A 21,127-nucleotide genomic window follows, 5' to 3' on the forward strand; every position below is an offset into this window, starting at 1 on the left:
AGCAAAACAATTAAGTCTCCTCAAATTTTAGCAGGTACTTTAGAAGTGAAATATTGCCACTGGTTTTTAGATACTTGCATTCTGTCTGGTACTGTTTCTGCTGTTTATGTCTTATAGAAGGGCCTGTCTGACACTCATGGGGGAAAGTTCCAGCTCTTGGTTCTTGTCAAAACAGCTCCTCACAGAACGTCTTTACAGCTTTGCAGGAGCATTCCATGGTTGCCAAGTACCCCTACAGAATCTACAGAAGTGCAGGTGCCCCAGGGTTGACTGCAACACTGCTTTTGTTGAGTTTCTCTTTGATTTGAATTTTCTCCTTCCCTAAAGGTATTGAGGTCATGAGTTGCACTGTAATTTACTTATTCCCTGTCATCAGACTGTCTTACTGGTATCATGAAGATCTGCATTAAGCAAGATGCAAAACTCCATTTAGGTACCATGTCAGAAATGAAGTTTATAAGTGATGTTAGGACAGTCTTCCCTTTCTCCTGCACCAAGGCCTGTGCTTAGCTTCTGAATACTCTTCCCACTGTTGCCAAAAAGCTCCCAGATTAATCCACTCAGGGCATTTGCTCAGGAGTTCAGGTACTCACTGCTCTTTTTTGTGTTATTTTCCACCTTGTCCCTAAAGCTCGGTCAGAACACTATGTTTGCAAAATTCTTCCCATCTTTTTCTTATCCTAATCTTTATTTCTACCTTGTATCTGATATTATTACAGCCATGTCTTTAGGAGTTTAGACCTTAAGCAGAGGTGTAGATGGCTTAGTAAACTGAAACTGTTTTAATTTGGATGCTTTGTGACTATGAGTTCTTTGTTCGTAACTTTGCTACAACATCATTTTTCAGACAGCCTGGACAATCTTCCAGGACCAGTTGAGGCCTGCCAGCATCCTCTTATTAAATCTGATACAAACCCTGAGTTAAGTGTATCGTCCTGTCAGATTCTGGATGTCTAGACAGACACTTCCTAATGCACGTTGATAATAGGTGTGTGGCAGGGAGCCGTCCTGCCTGGGCATGCTTCTGCTCCTCCTCCCTCCTGTGTTTGCTGAGCTTTCTCTTTTGCAATGATCATAAAACACACGTTAACAAGCAGCAGTATCCAAACAGGCCTCATTGACAGTAGTATTTTAGCAGAATGTTTCTTTGCAAGGGGAAGGATAAAGCACTAGTACTGTATTTTACCTATGTACATAACACCTGTCTAGCTTTGATGACACGTGGGGGTACTTGAACTGAGTATAGGTGTTCTCTTCAAATTTAAAAGCAGTTAAGAATTTTTGATTTTAATTAACCAAAAATCTGTGATGTAGTAAAGTAGTTTCAAGCAACTAAGGACAAACTCTTAAAACAGCAATTATGTTTTACTAAAACTTAAATTTCTTTAGTGAAGGCATATTGCATTTAGATTTTATATTATCTGATGGAAGGATCTCCTCACTTACCTTTTATTGATGTAGTATCAAGCATAATGTTATTTGCATTACAGATTTTAGGTGCCTGATTTAGTTAGGTGCAGATCATAGATTTTTCAAGAATGGGTTATTCCCTTTTTATGTTGCATTCCAAACAGACACGCAAGATCAAAGAGAGGAAGGGACTCTCCTATTCTGCTGCGTGATGAGAATTTAAACACATGAAGTGCAGGTTTGTGGTCCTTCATTTAAATGGAGTGCAGTTGTCACCTGCATTTTAAACATAATGGATGGAAGTTCAAACCTTTTTTAAAGTTAAGAAGTAAGTGCAGAACACTGCCTGCTTTATAATGGGAGATGGAAGCATCTTGCTGCACTGAGGAAAAGAGAGTGGATAACTGAAAATTCTAGGGTTTAGTGCCTGTACTTGGAGGGAAGAAAAAGCTTGACTTTGTAACACATGGATATTAGCAAACCATCAAATGTCAGGTGCTGGACAGTCAGCTAGAAAATAAACTGAGAGTTCATTTTTGCTACATGTCACTCAAGAGAAGTGCTGCGTAGTGGCCGAGGGTTACGTCCCCATTGGTCTTCCTTTTCTTCCTCCAACATCTAAATGTCGTGCATCTTCTACATCTATCTGTGCATGTAGAAGAACAGTGGGTAGCTGTGAAAGCTGTGAAAGTGTTAGCATTGGTCCTGTGCTGTATGAAAAATAGATGAGACACACATTGTGGGAAAAAATAACAAAATAAACTAGATATCCTAAAAAAAAATTTATGTAGGGTAGTGTGCTATAATTCATGTAGAAACATCTGTGAAATTAGTGAAAAGTCTTTGGCTCAGAAGTTGTTTTTGACCTTAAAACCTTTTGTCCTTCTATGTAGAGCAAGGGCCTCTTCTTTATGCTATGAAATAGCCACACTTGACAGAGAAATCCATTAATTCTTCATTAGTTTCAACCACAGCCTTGAGAAAAATATTAAACATGAGATGAATGCATAGGGCAGAGGATCACTGCCTTACTTTGTCTCTTACATTTGGACTTGTGTTTTCTGCAACATGAATGATGACTGTTTTTATTAGGTTCAATCTGTGCAACTAGCAGCTTGCTGATCACTTATTCTTTTAATTTCATTTACCTGAGATGAACATTTCTAAACTATTTTGGTTTATATTGCATATATCCTCGGCTTTGTGATTGTAATGATTCTATCATTTTAAGAAGAGCGCAGTAATTTTTAAAAGGTTGATTTGCTCATTTGAAATGGAGGGTAAGGCAACATTAAGCTTAAAATTAATGGATTTGTTTATTGCAGCTTTACCTTTGTGTTACCTGAAGCAGAGCATATTTTTTGTTTGTTTGTTTTGTTTTTGTTTTGAATCCTTTCATCCACAAAGAATGGGGCTTAGCCTTTGGCTAAAATAGTGCTTTCAGGCCCTTTCAGCATTCAGTAACTGTTTACTTATCCAAGTATAAATGGGCAAAACCACAGTTAATGCTCCCAGCTGCAAGGTCAGCTACCTTTTTAAAATTCAACCTCATGAGCTCCCCTTGGCTGAGGGCTTGCTGGTATGAGCCATTAGTGCCTGTTGCATGTAACCTGCCCTTGTCTTACACAGAGCTGCACACGAACCTCTGGTACTGTACAACACGCCCTCCCTTCATGCCACGCAAGACACAAAAGCAGTTGAACTTGTGATCAGTGATCATATGATCCATTTACAGGGTGCAAGCTCAGTCAAGTAGAACTAGTAAATCATTAAATATTAACTCAACACCATTCCTGCTGGGCAGAACATCACAATCTGATTTTCTCAAAGTTGCCAGTCATTACCCAGCAGCCTTTCCTGGTTTAACAATGAGCTTTTAAAATCATAAATTAATTTGAGATGCGTAAGACCCATTGCAAAGCACAGGATATAGTTAAAAGCTATAATGCATGGCAAAAAATTAATCTATTGGGCTAAAATTGTCTCTGAGGCACCTAAAGCATTGGGACCACGCACACAATAAAATGACAGTAGCTTCTATGACTATTGCATCAGGTCTGCTTCAGGAGAAAGCTTAAACTTAGCTCAGAACATCTTGTAAGAGCACGCTTAAATGCTAGGCTAAGGAAATTAAACTACAAAGTCCTCAGCCCTGACCAAGTAAATTCTTTATGTTTTATTTTTACCAATTATCATGCAAAATTTATTGCCTAAAAAAAAAAAAAAAAAAAGTAATGTGTTTCATCCAGCATCTAGAATCAGCATTTTTTCTTGTTTTTATTATCTTGGTTAATTTTTGTTTACATGGAGCTATTTCAGAAAGCAGCCACAGTGTGTGGAAAAAAAATCTTGTTTTCATTAGTCTTCTGATGATATTAGTCATTTGGGGAGGTGTATTTTGGAGCCATATTAACTAGTGATAGATGGGCCTTGCTGTTTAAATGAGTGTCCAGCATTCAGAGGGAATGTGCCCCTTGTTCTGGGAAGCTGGAAAAGTCTTCTTTTAAGATGAACTCATTAAAACAATTGTAAAAGTTTTTAAAACAAGCAGATTCCCTTCTGTAGATGGAAGTGGAGAGAAAGGGAGTAGATGAGCTAAGGCTACAGTATAAAAAGTAGGGAAAAAAAAAAAGTAAAGTGCATTCTACAAGATGAAAACCCAGTAGGTGAGTATTGGTTTCAGTGCAAATCTTCTGCTTGCTTTAGCTTTCTGGGGTTTTTTGTGAATAAATATGAGCCTGATGAAAGAGGCTCTGTAAAAGCAGTCATGGTGGAAGGTGATGATTGCCTTCTCACTTCAAATGGCTGAGCTGGGAAGGGCTGTTTGCTATCTCCAGGTGTATTTCTGATGTTCCTGTGTTTGTGTATGTTCATCTCAGAGAGGATCAGTTTGGTTACAACTAAATATAACTTTAAAAATATGTTCAAATATGTAACAGAGGGTTTTCCCCCTCAAACAAAAATTGAGGGTGAATTGTTTATACATTAAACGATTTCTACAGCAACCATTTCTTAATTCATTGTTTCTCTTCTTTCAAGATAGATAAGATAACAAACAGATTGAGAAAGCATCTCTTTTAGTTTCCTTCACCAGCACAAAGGAACACTTAGCAGTATGGTTTCAGAGACATGCTTTATAGGAAAAAAGAAAATAATTTTAATCTTCACAGAGCAGTCAGAAAAATAGGAGCAGGAGGAAAATAAGATGCAGAAGAACTTTGCATATATAATAACATTTCAGACAGTAAAATGAGATAGATGATGGCAGAGTTTTAATCAAGTTACCATCTTAACCAACCTAGAACAGATCATTTTCCTCTTATAGCGATGTATTTGCAGTTCTGCTAAGTACAAATGCCTAAATCTCTGTGTGTTACCCAGGGAATAATTTGCTAAATGATGCAACAGTTTAAGGATCATGCAAATGGGAATAAACTTAATTCCTTTCGTGTTTCAACAGGAAATTAATGAAATTATGCTAAGCCCACAGGTGTCTACCAGCAAAGGCATATATCTTCCAGTCTTCTCAAGCCAAAACACAGAGAAGTGAGATTGTTAAAAAGGGACCATCTTTTGGGTGCTCCTTCCGGAGAGCAATATGAAAGGGCAAATGTTATACATTTGCTACATAACTGGATGCTTCTTAGTACTCTTTGTGATGATGGCACTACAAGAAACATCATAAATAACATTAAACCCAGAAATTCAATATATTTAACAACTGTTGAGGACATTTTTCTTTTCCTGCTCTGCTGTACTTCACTGCACTGTTAACACGTAATCTCCTGCCTGTGGAATCAACAGGGCTTTTGACTTCAGTTTTTTGGTTTATTGTTCACTATTAGGTGAGACAGCGGAAAAGAGGAAAGTGCAGTTTTATTGGAGTAATAAAGTATTTCTGAGTAATAAAATCATATCGTAGCTTAAGTGCCAGATTCAGTGGAGAGGGGAAAATAGGTAGCATATAGGTACTTTAATGAGAGAAAATCAGTGAACTCCAGATGCAACAGTTGCATTTTAAGGATCTGAACAGGGGTTTTTCAACATAATTCTGGTGGAGCAATACTGTTGCAAAGTGTAAAACTTTTGGTGCATCAGTCTGTTTCTAATAGAACTGAATTCTAACTGAATTGTGATGTGACTAGTCAAAATATGTCATCTTGAGTTGTTTAACTTTGATGCTTTATGCAGCCCATAGAGACAATATTAACAAAAAAGGTTATGCCACAAGGTGTGTGCTGAGACCAGAGTCGAATGCTACAACTACAGAATGATATGAATAATATTTTTCTAGCATTTCTTCCACAAGTTTTAGAATAGCTGTAACTGGAAATAAATTGGTTTTTTAAATCTAAATGTCTGAAGATATTTGCTGTAATATTTATTTGTCATTCTGCACCTGAAGCTGAATAGCTGGAGCAGAAGGGACATAGATATGAAAACTGACTCTTTTCATTTTGTTTCTTTATGGTGTCTGAGAATTTGTGGGTATAAAACAATTCACTCAGTGTTCTAGAAAGTAGATCTATACATTGTATTTTTGACTACAACTCCTATGTTCCACTTCTGTATCAATAGATAAAAGAAAAATCCAACAAAAGCCAAACACAACAACAACAGACACAGGAAAACAGGAAAAAGTAACTCCATTAGAACAAGAGGCAATGGACAGGAAATTCTGCCTAAATATGAGGAAGAACTTTTCTAATGTGCAGGTGACTGAGCAGTGGAACAAATTGTCCAGAGAGGCTGTGGAGTCTCCCTCACTGGAGATACTCAAGAACTGTCTGGACTCAATCCTTTGCCATGTGCTCTGGGATAAGCCTGTTTGAGCAGGGAGGTTGGACCTGATGACCTTTCCAACCTGACCAGTTCTGTGGTTTTGTGATTTTTCTAAGTACAGTGGAATAATTTTGGATCGTTTTCATTTTACACAATTAATGTATGCACTTGGTTGTGCTCCAAACATGAATGCAAGCAGCTCTTGAAGTTACCCACTGCACAACCCAGGCTTACATTCTCTTTTTCTTTAGCTTCAGTTCCTTAGTATTTGTAGTTTGTCTGAAGTAATCCTGAGTTGTCTGCCTGGGGTAGCAGTATTGTTACTACCCAGATTTTTATATTTGGGTTACGGAAGAGGAAAATATTCTTTCCACACCTTCTAGTCACCCAGTTTAGTGATCCATGCTTCTATCTGTAAATTTCAGGATCCCTTTGATATTTCTAATATTATGAAATGACAGTACCTCCAACTTCTGTGGACAATATTACAATTCACAATGCGTTTGTTACATTCTGTCATTTTATGCTTTGTCTGAAAGTGTCATCTTATTGACAAGAGGCAGGTTCAGCTGCAGGTGGAAAGAATGAGAGACAGATGGCAAGAGGAGGTGAAGAATGATATGTTTCTTTAGCCCATCTCTTTGGTCATAAGCAAGCGCTTATGATAACAATAAGGATTTCAATTAGTTTTTGTAGTATAATTATCAGATATGACATATATTATTTTGTTTAAGGAGCTAGAATAGTACTAATTCAACATGGTGTACATTCAGTGAATTAAGTACTAGTGAACAGTTTTTTATGCTGATAAAGTAGACATGCTTCCATGGAGATCAGGTTTTTGCCCAGTGCTGTGTAGCCTTTTTATGAGTGAGATAGAACATAAAACAATTAGATTTCACCAGATGCATCTGATACTCTCTGAGTATCAAGAAGAGGGGAAATTTAAACATTATAATTGTACTTTTTAGTGGTACAACAGCTACTAGAACACTGTGTTTAGATTTGGATAAGTCTCTGGTTCTAGAAGTGTTGATGGGACACAGAAGAGAGAATGGAGGGAACAAGGCAAATGATTTCTCAGAAGACTGGATGACCCGTTACGGTGAGAAATTCCAGGAAATTCTATCCTGAGTAGCCAAGGGGGTGTGAAGAGTTGATCACAGTATGTCAGTAGTAGCACCTCAAGTGAACAGCAGCAGGAGGAATAAGATTCAGAGTTTCTATCTAATATGGGCAGTGGATTTGAGAAGAATCAGCTGTTGCAACTGAAGCTTACACACCCAGGGTAGAAAAAAAAGAACAATTTTAATGGTAGCACTGATTTGTTGGAACAGATTTCCCAGAATTGTGACAGACTGTACATGGATGGCAGTTTTTTTAGCCAAGACTGGAAGTGCTCGGTGCACGTCAACTGTGTAAGTAACCATGGTAACAGCTGAAACCAAGAAAAGTTCAGCAGCCCTATAAATGAGCAGTCACCCTGTCTGACAAAAAACCTTCTCCTCATCTCTGAACTGTAGAATGTCCTGAAGTTTTGCAAAGTTGGGGGAACAGTTTTTTGAGCTGAGGGATAAACTTTGTTGAGTGCTTTCTGGGTTTTATGAATAGGAACAACTAGTTAGAGCATTTCTGTAATTGGGGCATAGAAAGCCTCTTGAAGAGACAGAACCTAATGCATTTTAGAACAGTGTTCACTAAATCCATGACCTCAAGGAAGAAAACCTCACCAGTATTTCATGGCCAGACTGAACTCCAAAGGTCCACACACAGAGCTTGAAAAACACATCTTGAGATAAATCAACTCTCCTGCTGTTTTTTTCTCTTCTCTCATTCAGGATGAAGGTATCTTTCAAGTGGACATTAATTATGAATAAGGTCAAGAAAAGTAGTTTTAAAAATTATTTAGGTTAGCTATGTTATGCAGTACATCGCCCACTTGTTAGGCATTTCTGATATATAAAAATGAACAAGAAGTCTTAAACAGGTCTGAACTACTTTATGTAGAACATTATTTTAGAGTTAAGAAAGCCTAAAGCAGAAGTGTTGTGACAGTGTTTTTCTATACCCCAATTTTGTGTTTCTACAAAACTAGAGTTTTAACAAATTGATACAATTACATTTTCCATAACTATTTTGATTGCCTTTTCCCTTTATAGTGTCCAGTGTTTTCCATTGGTTTTAGTTTATATTGATTCACCAAAAAGTATGTAAAAATATATTGATGGAGTACTGCTCTTTTGTAGTTTAATGCGTTTGTGCATGATTTCTTATCTCTTATGCATTCATTTGTGAAGATCCTAAAATTAATTCCTGTTCCTCTGGTTAATTATTTCCATCAGAGATTGTTTCTGTTTTCAAAGCAGATGCTTTACAAATTAATGATATTGATTAAAGTCACATCCTTTATATCCCTAAAATTTCAGTGTTTGTATTTTGGAGTCATAAGGTAAGGCGTAAATGTGGCTGTTGCATTACTTTCTTGTGGCTATTGACTGTGGAAACAAATCCGAACATAGATACACTTAAAAAATCATCAGCTTTTAAGATAATTTTACATACTGAGAGATGGTAGCTGAAAAGACAAAAGAATTAAAGTGTGTCTTTCATACATGCTGGGACAGAAGTCATTATAGAAGAGGCAAATCTCACTTTACAAATGTATGAATAGTTCACCCTGGCAGCTCTCAGGCCATGGAATGGACTCCAGTTCTTCTAATTGGGATCCAGAAGTAAAAACCTTCAGAAGATATTGTTTCTGCCTCTTGATCCCTCCCCACCCACACACCTCAAACCATGTGAAGTTTACCTTCAGTTAGGTCATCAGCTCTACAGAGCAAGACAGAAGAGACAAAAGTAGGAACAGAGGCAAACCCAGAAAACCAAGAAATTATTGCTATTTTCCTTTTTTTTTCCTTTTCCCTGACAATGCTGTTGGTGAGGATTTCTGACGGGAACAACACTGGCTTCATCTTTGCCTCTTCTCTGTTTCCTATGTGCATGCTCAATTAAATATTGTTTTTCATTTATCCGGAAAAAAGTCCCTTTAAAGGCAGCCATTATAGACCAGTGCTCCTATTCCTATTTTATTTTCTGATGGCCTTGATACTCTGGACTCATATTGTTGTGATCTGGGGTTTTTTTTTTCAGTTTGCTGCTGACTAAAAGCATTTTAAAAGACACTGGACATTTGACAAACACAGCAAATTGCTAGTACAAACAAATTCACCAAAAATATTTCTAGAAATACTAGTATGGATGTCATGTTTGAGTTACTCATGTGATATTTTCTAACTGGAATTGTGTTTTAGTTTGTTTATTGGGGATTTTTGCTTTGTTTGTTTCTGTGAGGGTAGGGGAGGAGGATACCATAATTTTGTAACCTTAAGGATGTTCTGAAGGAAATAGGTTAGCTCCCACTGTAAGCAGTACCCACACTGGCTTTAAAATTCAAATGTTTCATTAGACTACCTTTTCCACTGGCAGCTTTCCTTATATTCTGAAATCCTTCAAAAAAAAAAACCAAAAAAACCACTATAAAATATGGAGCTATCACATAAAGTTGATTTTATGTTTTTCCAGTCTCAAGCTACTTAGTGCAAATAAAATTTTGTGCCAGTCAGCCTGAGATGTGTTACAGCACTGTTAAAGCCCAGCCTGTTAATTACAAATGTTTTGCACTGTTAGGGTGATGCACAGATTTCTTGGAAATAGGTTTCCTTGAGCAGCGTGTAGTTTTACAGTACAGTCAACAGAATGTTGCAGAATAGCAATTATGGGAATAAGGAGAATGCACAAGCTATTGGAGTGAACGCTTTAATGCTGATACATTTTTCCTGATAAAAGCAACTCAGATAAGAGGATATGCAAGTTATTGTAGCAATTAGTTTTTCTAAGATGTCTATCTATATGAAATGTTTCATGGTAGGGAGAAAACCCACAACTTTGTAGTAGAATGCAAAGTTTATTACATTTCTAGACTACATTATCCTTGTCAGCTAGATTAAAGCATTCTCCTAGTTTCTGTCCTATATTACCCTAACAAGTGAGGAAATAATGTAGTGTTGTTACAGGGAGTAGCTTATAAATTTTGACATAAGTGTGAGAGAAATCACTTGAAATGTGAGGCAACCAAGAGGAATAATTAGGAACAGCAGAATGATCTCAGTAATATGACAATAGTTTCTAAAGCACCCCACAGGATTGAAATCATCAGGTTTGCTTGACCTATATCTTTAATAATACAGCTCATTGCCCTTGTATTGAAGCTAGAGGGAAGGACAAAGTATGAGCTTTATCATGTTTTAGGAGAAATTGCAAAAAGTTTATTTATTAACACAGCACGAAATGGCCCATTTCTATGATTACCAAACAGGAAAGCAAGTTGGGCCACAGTTCACCACACAGAACACTTTATAGTCAGGCTTGGCTGGCAAAAAATATTATGTAACACTCAAATAAGATAAATGGCTGCATTGGCAGTGGAAATAACCTTCTGTTTAATTAGAAAATAAGAGCTGTATGGGACAATAAAAATGGTTACTGCTGCCCTCAGTCACTGTTTAATAAATATGGTTGTGCTGAAGATAATGCTAAGTGTTATTTATTTGTGTAATATCATGGGCTCAGTAATTGTTCATGTTCTTGATAGTTACCCTGCATGTAGAATGAGTCCATTTCATGTTTTCTTTGTTTAATTTTTAAAAAGGAAAGAGGATTTTTTAAAGCTGTTTTTAAAAGCCAGAAGTATGTTAACACCTCAGTGTTGCTGTAACCAGACTGCTGGTTTTCTTAGCTTACCTTCAGGATAATTAAGCTTTGAAAGTGAGTGTTTTATGCTTTCCAGGCTGGATTGTCTATCGGCCTTGGGTAGGTTTCTGCATCTTTGAGAGCGTAATTTGAATTTTCAGCTGTCCATTTATTTGTGGCTCTGTTGTGAATGAGTAGAGTCCTAAGGTCTGGTTTAGGATGATTTTACCTTCCTTTGGAGGTTTAAGCATTAAACATGCAAATCAAGTCCAGCAGGGCACGGTGTGGAAGACTGAAGATTTCAGTGAACCTTCTCCCTAAAGGGAACAGTTTTCTCTAGTAAATTGAGCATCAAATTGTGCTATGTGCATATGTATCAAAAGTTTCCTTTCTCTGTAGAGCATGTTTATTGGATATGGACATTGTTCCGGGCTTCACCTCTTCAGGAACATTCACATATTTGTCAAACACTTGACAGTAAATCAGGGCATGGGGATGCATTTCACAATTTATTTTTACCAGGCTTGGTATCCCAGCCCTATTGCTTTTGGTCATAATCTTTCCATTTCAGATCTACAGTAAGTACAGGGATTTGAAAAAGGATATCAAAGACTTTTCTTGGTTTTATCCAAAGGGATAATTCAGAAGATGTTTCATCAACAAGCTTTAACCCCTCCTTCCTTCCCTACTTTCCTTCCCCCCCAAATGTGGATTGTATGTCAAGAGGCAAAACAAAACAAAACAAACCCCCTTTTCTTCGCACAATTCACTTTAAGCTTTAAAATCCTCCAAAATCCCCAATCTCCCTTTGCAGTCTGGTTCCCACTCTCCAGCTTTCCTCATCTCCCTGTGAAAGAAAAAAAGCTCTTCTTTAAGGGACTGATAGGTTGTAGAGCGATGCTTAGCAACAACATTCCTGTGCCTTAAGTAGCTGCAAGCCCCTAGCTGAACCCTTTGATGTGACTGTCAGGGCAGATTTATTTTGTTTTAGCACATTGTCTACTTGTCCAGATGTATCAAGAGATAAAAAGGAGTCATGTTTACACTCTTTTTGGGAGGGGGAGGAGGGGAGAAGATGTAATTAAATCGCATTTTTGATGAATCTCTGAGAGATCGAGATGAAGAACAGAAGAATTGGCTTGAATATAGAGGGGAAACCCATTTGCCTGCCCTGACACCTGACATTGTAGGAAGATGAAGTGTAAAGCCACAGCACAATGTGTTGATTTGGTTCTGCTGAACCCTTTAACTTTGTGTTTTTTCATGTGGTGGTAGTTCACGGGAGTCCAGACAGCCCTATTAGAGAGTAGAAGTTGTGCACCGTAGAGTCTTTCCTGTACATTATGTATTTGTCCAGATTGAAAAAAGAAAAAAAAAATGTGGTTTTCTCTATAATATTAGCCTTGTAGATCACATATCCCAGAATCTCTGGCTGTGGTAAGTGGCTGTCAATCAAATAATTAAAGAAAAAAAAAAAACAACGAAATTGAGCCTCCGTGATCTTGGATAAACAAGTGTGCAGTGTGAGGCAGGCCTTGCTGAATTCTCCAGGAGAACAAATACCACAGATAAATCCATTTTTGTTTATTTGCTTTTAACTTGCACATTTAGCAACGCCATTCTGAGCTCTATTAATAACCTGCGGTGTGCAGTGACAAGTCTGATTCCAGCATTCAGTGTGCTGTGGGTATGCCAAGTGAATAAAATGCTAGTTTTAATCTGCTGTTACAAAAGTTACTCTATTTGCATTTTAAATAGGTTACACTGCAGCACCCCCTTCTGCTGGCTGAATAGAGTGACAAGAGATTTGAGCTGCAATTCAGTTCTATTCCCCCATGACAGAATGAAGACGCCTTGAAAGCATTTTTAACCTTCCAATTTCTTAATGCCTGTGCCTGTTAAGTAAGGAGGTCAGCACAACTTAGCAACAGTCATTAAATTGCTGTTACCTTATACTTTTTAGGAGATAGCCTTCATTTTTTTGCAACGTTTTTCATGCTTCCTAAAAAACTAAGGCAAGCAGCAGGTATCAGAATGAATAGCAAAGCAAAATAAGTGCTCTAGCATTGCAAACAATTATGCCTGGCCTGTGAAATGTACACACAGTTCTGCATTCCTCTGATTATCATTGAATGTGCTCACAAGTGATGGTATTACATTACTGATTTAATTTATGCAACAGTCTTGGAAGTTCCTGTCTAAAGAAGCAACTTAGCTTGATGATTTTGTCTTTGCTTTTGAAGAATGCATCTGTATCAGACTGGCAGAAGGAGATGGAGAAGTTCTGAGTTACCTTATTTCAAAATAAAGGTCTATGAAAAGTAGTGAGTTATGGTGTCATATGTAATGTGTATTTGAGTTCTGCATCAGTGTTTGTATGCAGCTTATATAGAGTTGCTATGCCATAGCATAGCAGGAATCCTGGCAATAACTCCACTACTGCTATGTTTTGTAGCTGTGATGTAATTGATTGAAAAATATTGCAGGGAATGACTGAAGGAAACTTGGAATCTAATACATTGTCAGTGTAGTTTCCTTCACACTGGCTTACCTATGCTTTTTGGCACCTTCTGTTGATGCTGTAATCTCTAAAAACTTCATATTTCTCTTTCACTCCTTCAAAACTGTTGGACAATGACTGAAATTCTATAAATGTCATGTTTGGATGTTGGTGAGGTGGGGACTTAGAAAAAGGTTACCATCTCCTAGCATCTCAAAATCCATTTGTGGTTCACTTCACGAGGAACTTCAAAGAATAGCTGTCTATGACAACTCAGAATTCTCTAGCAACAGAGAATTTCAGAGTTTTGTGGTTTGGAGTATGACAGACTTATCTGTCATTTGCTTTGTCCTTAAGCTTTATTTTTCCAGTGTGTGAGCCCATTGAATCCTGCAGTGTAAATGAAAAGAAGGTAGCATGTGTGTTCTCAGAATATGGAGGTAAAGATGCTGGCAGAGAAATGTAAGGTAGAATGTATAATAATTGTTTGGACTTATTTTCCCAATCTCAGATTAGGATTCAAGGCCAGCAGATTTTGCTGTAGGGTTTTATACTTCTGGAGGTCTTTTGTTGAGTTCTTGATTTTCTTTAGTACCAATGTAAGAGATGAGAAAACATTAAGAAACATATTTTAGGGATGAGTATGATTGAGCAACTTTGAATTTATTTTGTAGTGTGGTTTGAAATGAAATTATTCTTATTTTAAAACTTAACATTATGTTTTCCAGTGAATAGATTGCTTGCTGGATTATATTAATGAGTGTTGCTTTCATTCACTCTTGTGTGGCTAGCATGTTAAAGTGCTCCCTTAGGGACAGATTCTGTTAAATACTGTAATGAGAGATACTGAGCCACTTAAACAGTAAGCTTTAATTGGTAAAAAACGAATATATTACACTGTGGCATATGACTGGGGAGAGGTGGTAATAGTTACTTCCCTTCAACTCATTAAACTGAACCTGACCTGAAGAATTTGTTGCATCCTTCTGTTTTTAAGTTTAAGCAGCTGAGATGCACTTTTTAAAAAGAGAAGGCAAATACTGTGCAAGAAGTTCACTTTTTATCTAATGACCTTGAAAAATCATTAAGAAGATGCTGAAATTCTTGGCTTTTGAGTGATACAAGTTGAAAAAGAATGGTCTTGGAAGTCAAAAAGCCTAACGGGTGTTTTTGTATGCTATATGTTACAGTAGAACAAATCAATTCAGGCTCCTTAGATGCAGTCGTTGCCTTGTGATTATATTTGTGTAAAGTCTTGGAGCCTTTGATCAAAGAAAGGCATTTGTGACTAGGTCTAATCCAAGCTCTTTAAGGTGTTTAACTTGCACGGGGGGGAAGAGGTTGATAACAGCTGGGATTTAAATTTAGTTTTGCTGAACTTTTGTTTTGAAAGGATTTCTATTATACACTGCTTCCTTTTCCATACAGAAGATGGATCATTGAGTAAACCTAAAAGGGAAAGAGGATATGGGAGGAAATGGGTGGGGACTTGGAATTAATCTTCTGAAGAAAAATGTTTGATCAGCGGGTAGGAGAGTATGAAATCCTCTGATGTTGACAGCAGGCAACTTTCTGACTAGTGTGTGATTGACAACTTTGATGCTCCAGTGGGGAGCGAGTGTCCAGCCGTGCTCAGGCATCCTCTGTCTGTGGGTGGTAGTGTTAATAATGTGGCAACTGGGAAGATTAATTGTGGACAAGCAGCAGGATTACGAGGAGGGCTTCACAGGTCTAAAAGGAACAGTGGTAGGAAGGCCTCTGATCTGTCAGCCCAAAAGGAAATTAGTTAGGGCAGGCTGGAGCAGGCTTAAAAAGGGAGGAGGGGGAGGGTGAGATGGAGTAATGGAAGAAGGGAAGCATTTAGGATATTAAGGCAAAATGAAGAGGATATTGAAAAAGGTCATAAGGGGATGGGACCAAGGTTCTTGAAAGACCTTAATACACTACATCCTCTTACAGTACATGCAGAGTTCAGCTTGTTTTGCAGAGAACTGCAAAGTGACTTTTGCAGTGGTTAGAGCTGCCCCTTTAGGTGATACCTGTAACTTGTTTCCGAATGAGTGTGAGAATAAACTCAAATTAAGGATTTTCAAGGATATGTAAAAGCAAAATACATAGCAGAGAGTTTACTTAAGATGTTTCTGCAAGTTACTAACTGCTGTGCATTTTACTTCCCACCCCTTTTGGTAGAAGTAGGGATTTTGCCAATAAATTCTATGTTACCATTAAAGAGGCCATTCATCATGCTTACTAATGTTATTAATCAAGATACACCACAGTACTCTTAAAATGAGATCATTTTGATAAATCATGTATGACATGAAAAGACTTTATTCCTTCTAAGTGCAATTTAGACTGTAATTTTTTCCCTCATTTATGATTCATGGGAGAAACATGGATAAAATTCCCTTGCACATTTACACCTTATCTTCAGTAATAATTCAAAACTGCTCTTAGATGAAAATTCAAGGGCTGATTCACCAAAGCTGAATGCCAGCTCATTATTTTCTGGCATTCAGTAGTCCAAAAATAATGTCCATACATTAGGTACTTTTCACAATAGTTGAATTTGGCTGCACACCAGACATATCGATTACACTCAATTAAGCCTAAATGCATAAGAATTATCTGATGTTCATTTGCATTTTTGATCCCTGCTTTCAACCTTGCAATTTAACATTAAGTAAAAAACCAAAAGGTAAATTCAAGTGAGAAGTGATAATCTCTCTCTTAAGAGAATAAAGGAATGCTTTGAATCTGAAATGCTTTGAATCTTAAGCTCCACTACTTTTGTTAAATGAGAAAAATTCTCTTTCCTTTCTCTTTAAAGGTTACTGAAATTGGAAGGCCAACCAAAATATAAGAGCACTGTTCTCCTTGTTGTCCTAATTCTACTGTAATAGTACTGTCCCAATTTGGCTACTGTATTAGTAGCATCACATCTGAAAATAAGCTGCTAAAATATCTGGAATGAATATTTGCTAAGGTCAAAGTCATATTCTTGATTATAGCTGAAACACTTGTATTATTGATTAGATTTGAAAGTTCGTAAGTGGAGTTTTTTGTTTACTCCTGTGTTTAGAAATATAAAAATGAAATATCTAGTAGAAAGATAAAATTTGGATAGCAGATTCATTTAAATTTTACTTTCTCCAACCATGATTCAAAGAGGATTGGCTTGTTTGAGTTCCCCCTTTACTTTCTTTAACAGCTGAAATATTTGAAGGAACTTGTGTGGTTGCCAAAAATATCGCAGCATTTTTATTTTTGAATCATTGGTCTCTACAAGTTTGTTTTGATGCAGCAGATGTACAGTATGTCCTCATACTACACATGATGTTCCCTTACCATCCAAGTACCATCCAAGGATTGCATTTTTTATTCCTTGAAAAGGGGAATTCAGGGATTAAATAAATTTGCTTTTTCTTTTGTTTAGTCTAATTAGATTCCTCCACTCTTGAGAGCTAGTTGTTGGTGTGTAGCTGACAATTTTCTTCTAAATGGGTTATTTTTTTCCTGTTCATTAAAGTGACTCTAATTTATGCTGGGGGTTTAGCAAAGACAACTGCTAGCTCATGGCTCAGTCTGCTTGGCTGTGGAGCAAGGAAACTGGGAAATCTCATTCCATCAAGAACAGCCTCCTTTCCTGGTAGGGATGCCGTGCCACCTCTTGGTTTTCCAGAACTGCCCAGTGTGTTGAGGGGGGTGACAAACTCCAGCCAGCCCATTTGAGCCCTCTGGCTGTGCTCCCAGCTGGGGAGGGGAGAGCCAGAGTGGCTGTACTCTGGCATATGGAGTGCTCTGCTCAGGCCTGCTTTTGCATATTTTCTAGTCTCTTTATCCCTTCTTCCACGCTTCATCCTTTTTTTTTTAAAGTGGCTGTATGGTTCCTAAGTTCATAGAAAAGCAAATACATTGCAAATAAATTTGTTCTTGCCTGATCATTCCCTAGGATTGACTAGTTAAAGATTTGGTGTATTGTTGCCCTCAAATTTAGTTCTTGATGTTTTGTTGTGGGGTTTTTTTTGGTTGGTTGTGGGTTCGGTTTGTTTTTTGTTTTTTTTTTTCCCTGCTTCACCTTCTACAATGTCTGTAACTTTGATGAACATGCTTTGCAAATCTGGTACTCTTTTTACACTCCATTTAGGATCAAATACAACAATTTGGACAAAATACACAGGTTGATATGAAAAGCAGTACCTCAATTTAGCAAGTGTCTGGTTATGTGCATAACGGGGCAGCTGTGAGTAGTCTGACTTTATTTGTTTTGTAAGTCCTAAACCACGTACTATGATAGACTGCAAAACTTGGATGACTTCAAGGTTTGAAAAACTACAAGCTTCTTCTGTAATAATACCATTAGAATTTCTATACTGAGTTATTTTGTGGCCTGCCCTATAAAATTGAAGCTACCAACTAGTTTAAACAGCTTACCTCAAAGCTACTTGTATGCATAGTTACTTTCCACTGCAAGAAGAACTTCTCATGCATATGTCACCAATACTTGAAGACATAACTGTCACATGTCAATGCTGTCACTGTCACAATATTCCTATGAATATGAAGAGTAATGCAATCTATACAAATCTCTTTGAAAAATAGCTTAGGGCCAAATGTCAGTATGTGGTAGGGAAAACAAATAGTTGTCTTTCTGCTGGTGCACAAGCTTACTCAGAAACATTATTCGGAACTTGAGCTGGTGTTTGTGCAAAACAATCCTAACCCTGGATGATATTCCATAGAATTAAAGTTGCTCTAACTGAATGCATAGCTCAAAGGTAATGAAAACTGTTCTATATTTGACAGGGAATTATATACTGTACATAAAATAACAGAAAAACACCAATAAACAAACCCTTCTGTTCTTGCATTTCCAAAAATTGGAAATAAAGCTAAATTGCCCCTTCACTCCAATATCCTTTTTAGAAGCTCTTGAATTTTGCTCACTCAGTGGTATATTGCTGAAATGGCAAAGTCTCTTCCAGTAATTTTAGGAAAAGCTATCATCAAGCTGTCAACAGTCTAAATTGAGATTAAAAGTACCAAAGAGAAACCTTCACTATTATCAGAGTCCCAAATAAGTACACTTGAATAGGCAGATAACATCTAGAGTGTACAGTATGAGACCACTTATTCTTCCAGTTTTTTGAGTGATTTACAGGGATGAAGGCTGATGTTAAATAGTGACGTTTTTCTCCTTTTCTTTACCCAAAACTACTTGACCCAAAGGAAACATATAGCTGTGAACAGATGCCTTTTCTTGGAATTAGTTTCAAATATCACATAGCTGGGTGTAAATGGTTTCTATCTCTCCCTCAGACATGTTATGTGCCCTTGGCTCATATTGGTCATCAGAGAGATTTCCAATAATTCACAGTCCGGAGCAGATTGAGCTGCAGGTTTGCAGTTCACCAAAATCAAGGTATTATTCATTCTGGCTGAAGGTGAGAGTTATGTCTGTAGCAATATGTCTGTCCCCAAACAAGAGGTTCCCTGAAAAGGGTTTATTATCACTGGTGAGTCAGCAGAGGCAGGATATTCTCTATTTTTATTCATATCTAATAAGTAGCATCCTTGCTGTTTAGGCAAACTTGTCTCTGTTCCGTTCTGTTAAGATGTTTGTCTTGATGCATGATGCATCTTCATGTAGTGACCTGATTTTTCCTAGGGACAAAAATGGGATTATAACTATGGTCTGACATACAAATTGATGTCTAGTCTCCAAAAGCAAATCTCAATATGCTAATCTAGTCAGTCACCTCCTAACATGTTATGGACTATCATTCAGGAATACAACAGGTGCAACAAGGGAGATTTCTAAGTTGCAGTCTTTAACAAACTATTATCATGATTAAATTTCATTGTTACAGATTTCTGACTACTGTTCCCAGGTTTGGTCTGGTAATTTAGAATCAAATCAGTATTTATGCTTTTTCTTCCCCAAACCCTGTAGCCCTATTTCATACTTTTATATGAACCCAACACTGACGAGCTGGGGGTTTATAAATTTTGAGGATATGTTCAATTATAAAGTAAGTAAGATTAAGGTAGATTCCTTTGATTGACTTTTGCAGCTTAGCAGTCAATATATCATTAGGGAACAAACTGCACAGAAGATAGCAATTATTTTCTCAAGACTCCCTTTAGTGAATTATCATGAGATCCAAGAAATAGTTTAGCTTTTGTATTTTTCTCTTTGCTTTATTTATTTTCTATCAGAGAATAATCATGTAACTTTCAGTGAACGCTGTCCTTTGTGTCTTCTATTTAAACACATCATCTTTTTATGTCAATTGAAAAGGGTGGGCTGTAAATACTGCAGAGCAAACTCTGTATCTGAAACTGGACATATCACTACTGTGTCACCAATCTAAGTTAAACTGAACTTTAAAAACTGATGATCATTCATATCCATCAACACAATCTTTTATTTTCATATCTTTTCCTAACAATGCAACACTGATGTTATCTAACTGAAGAGCAAGATGATAAATGTGGCTTGTTTTAGCTTTATGTTTTTTTTAATATATCTTTCCTTCACCTGAAACATCCAATGGAATGAATGTTAATTTATTGTTAACCATAGCTCTTCAGTCTCATCTTTTAAAGTTGGAATCTTGAGACTTATTATGGAGAAAGATTTGGGCTTCTTCTCCCTTAACGTTGTGCTTTTAAGGGTTCTGAGCAAGTGCACTTGCTCAGAACCCTTAAATTTCTTTTATTAGATCTCTGGTGTGGGTTTTAAGTGTTTATTGCTAAAAATTCTATATACTTGTACACCCTTTTTTTGCATTATAGGCACTCTAATTTTAATAGATCCCTTCATTTAGCTCACAGGGCAGTAGATGAGAAAAACATTTGGGATTTTTTTTTCTTAAGATTTGAAAAGTACAGTATCTTAGCCCAACTTTCTATTTTCTATCTCCTTTCTTTCCTGTGGACTCAGCTTCTTTTAGGTAAATATTGATCTGTTTCACCAATAGGAAAATTTTTAACATTGCCTAAAGATTCCCTGACAAAGATGGTAATTTTTTTTAAGCTGTCAGCTGTATGACAATATTCATTTAGTAATGATACATAATGTCATTGTGTAAACTCTTGTGAGTACAGCAACCTTGAGAAATGGAAAGCAGCCTTAACAAAAACAAATTAATCCTTCATGGCTGGTAACTCTGTGCACCTGTAACCACATCACAGCACTCATCCTGCAGGTGCATCCGCTTTGCCCCATCACTGACCTCCACTCAGAGCTCTGAGAGTTTTTCTTTTGTCACACAGGCCTCCAGTGCTGCTGCCTCTGCCTCTCCAGAAATGCACTACACCCCTCTGCCTGCTGGATCCAGAGACCTCACCAACCACAGAGGTACGAGCTCTGTTTTATTGGTATGAACTGCTGCAAAGTGCTAAGCTTTGCTCTAAGGCCCTCCCTGTATTAGTTACTGCTGCATTTCACTTTACAGAGATCACCATGCCTTTCAAGCACTATATGAGAAAACCATACCTGTCAAGACTACAGATTTTTTACTCATATTAAATAGGATTTACAGGTAGTCTACCGGGAAAGCAAATAAATCTATGGATAATAATGCTCAGTGATTTTTGTGTGTGTGTGTGTGAGAGAGAGAGAGAGAAATGTGAAGAGATTAGAGTACTTAAACATTGCTAAGTAGATGATTACATGCAGCA

At 37.2% G+C, this 21,127-nt stretch overlaps 1 protein-coding gene across 4 annotated transcripts in view; it reads left to right on the forward strand.

The window, feature by feature from the left end:
- The window catches only part of LRMDA (leucine rich melanocyte differentiation associated), a 610,700-nt gene that overhangs the window by 494,293 nt on the left and 95,280 nt on the right, over positions 1–21,127 (forward strand). For 3 of the 4 annotated variants that reach the window (XM_066324132.1, XM_066324128.1, XM_066324131.1), the window contains exon 6: positions 20,720–20,804. In XM_066324132.1, the coding sequence (XP_066180229.1) occupies positions 20,720–20,804 (85 nt within the window). Of the gene's footprint in view, positions 1–20,719; positions 20,805–20,901; positions 21,119–21,127 lie in introns of those variants that run through there. The other variant, XM_066324129.1, reaches the window with a different exon arrangement.

Source organism: Sylvia atricapilla, chromosome 8 (genome assembly GCF_009819655.1).
Source record: "Sylvia atricapilla isolate bSylAtr1 chromosome 8, bSylAtr1.pri, whole genome shotgun sequence".
Classification (NCBI taxonomy): Eukaryota; Metazoa; Chordata; class Aves; order Passeriformes; family Sylviidae; genus Sylvia; species Sylvia atricapilla.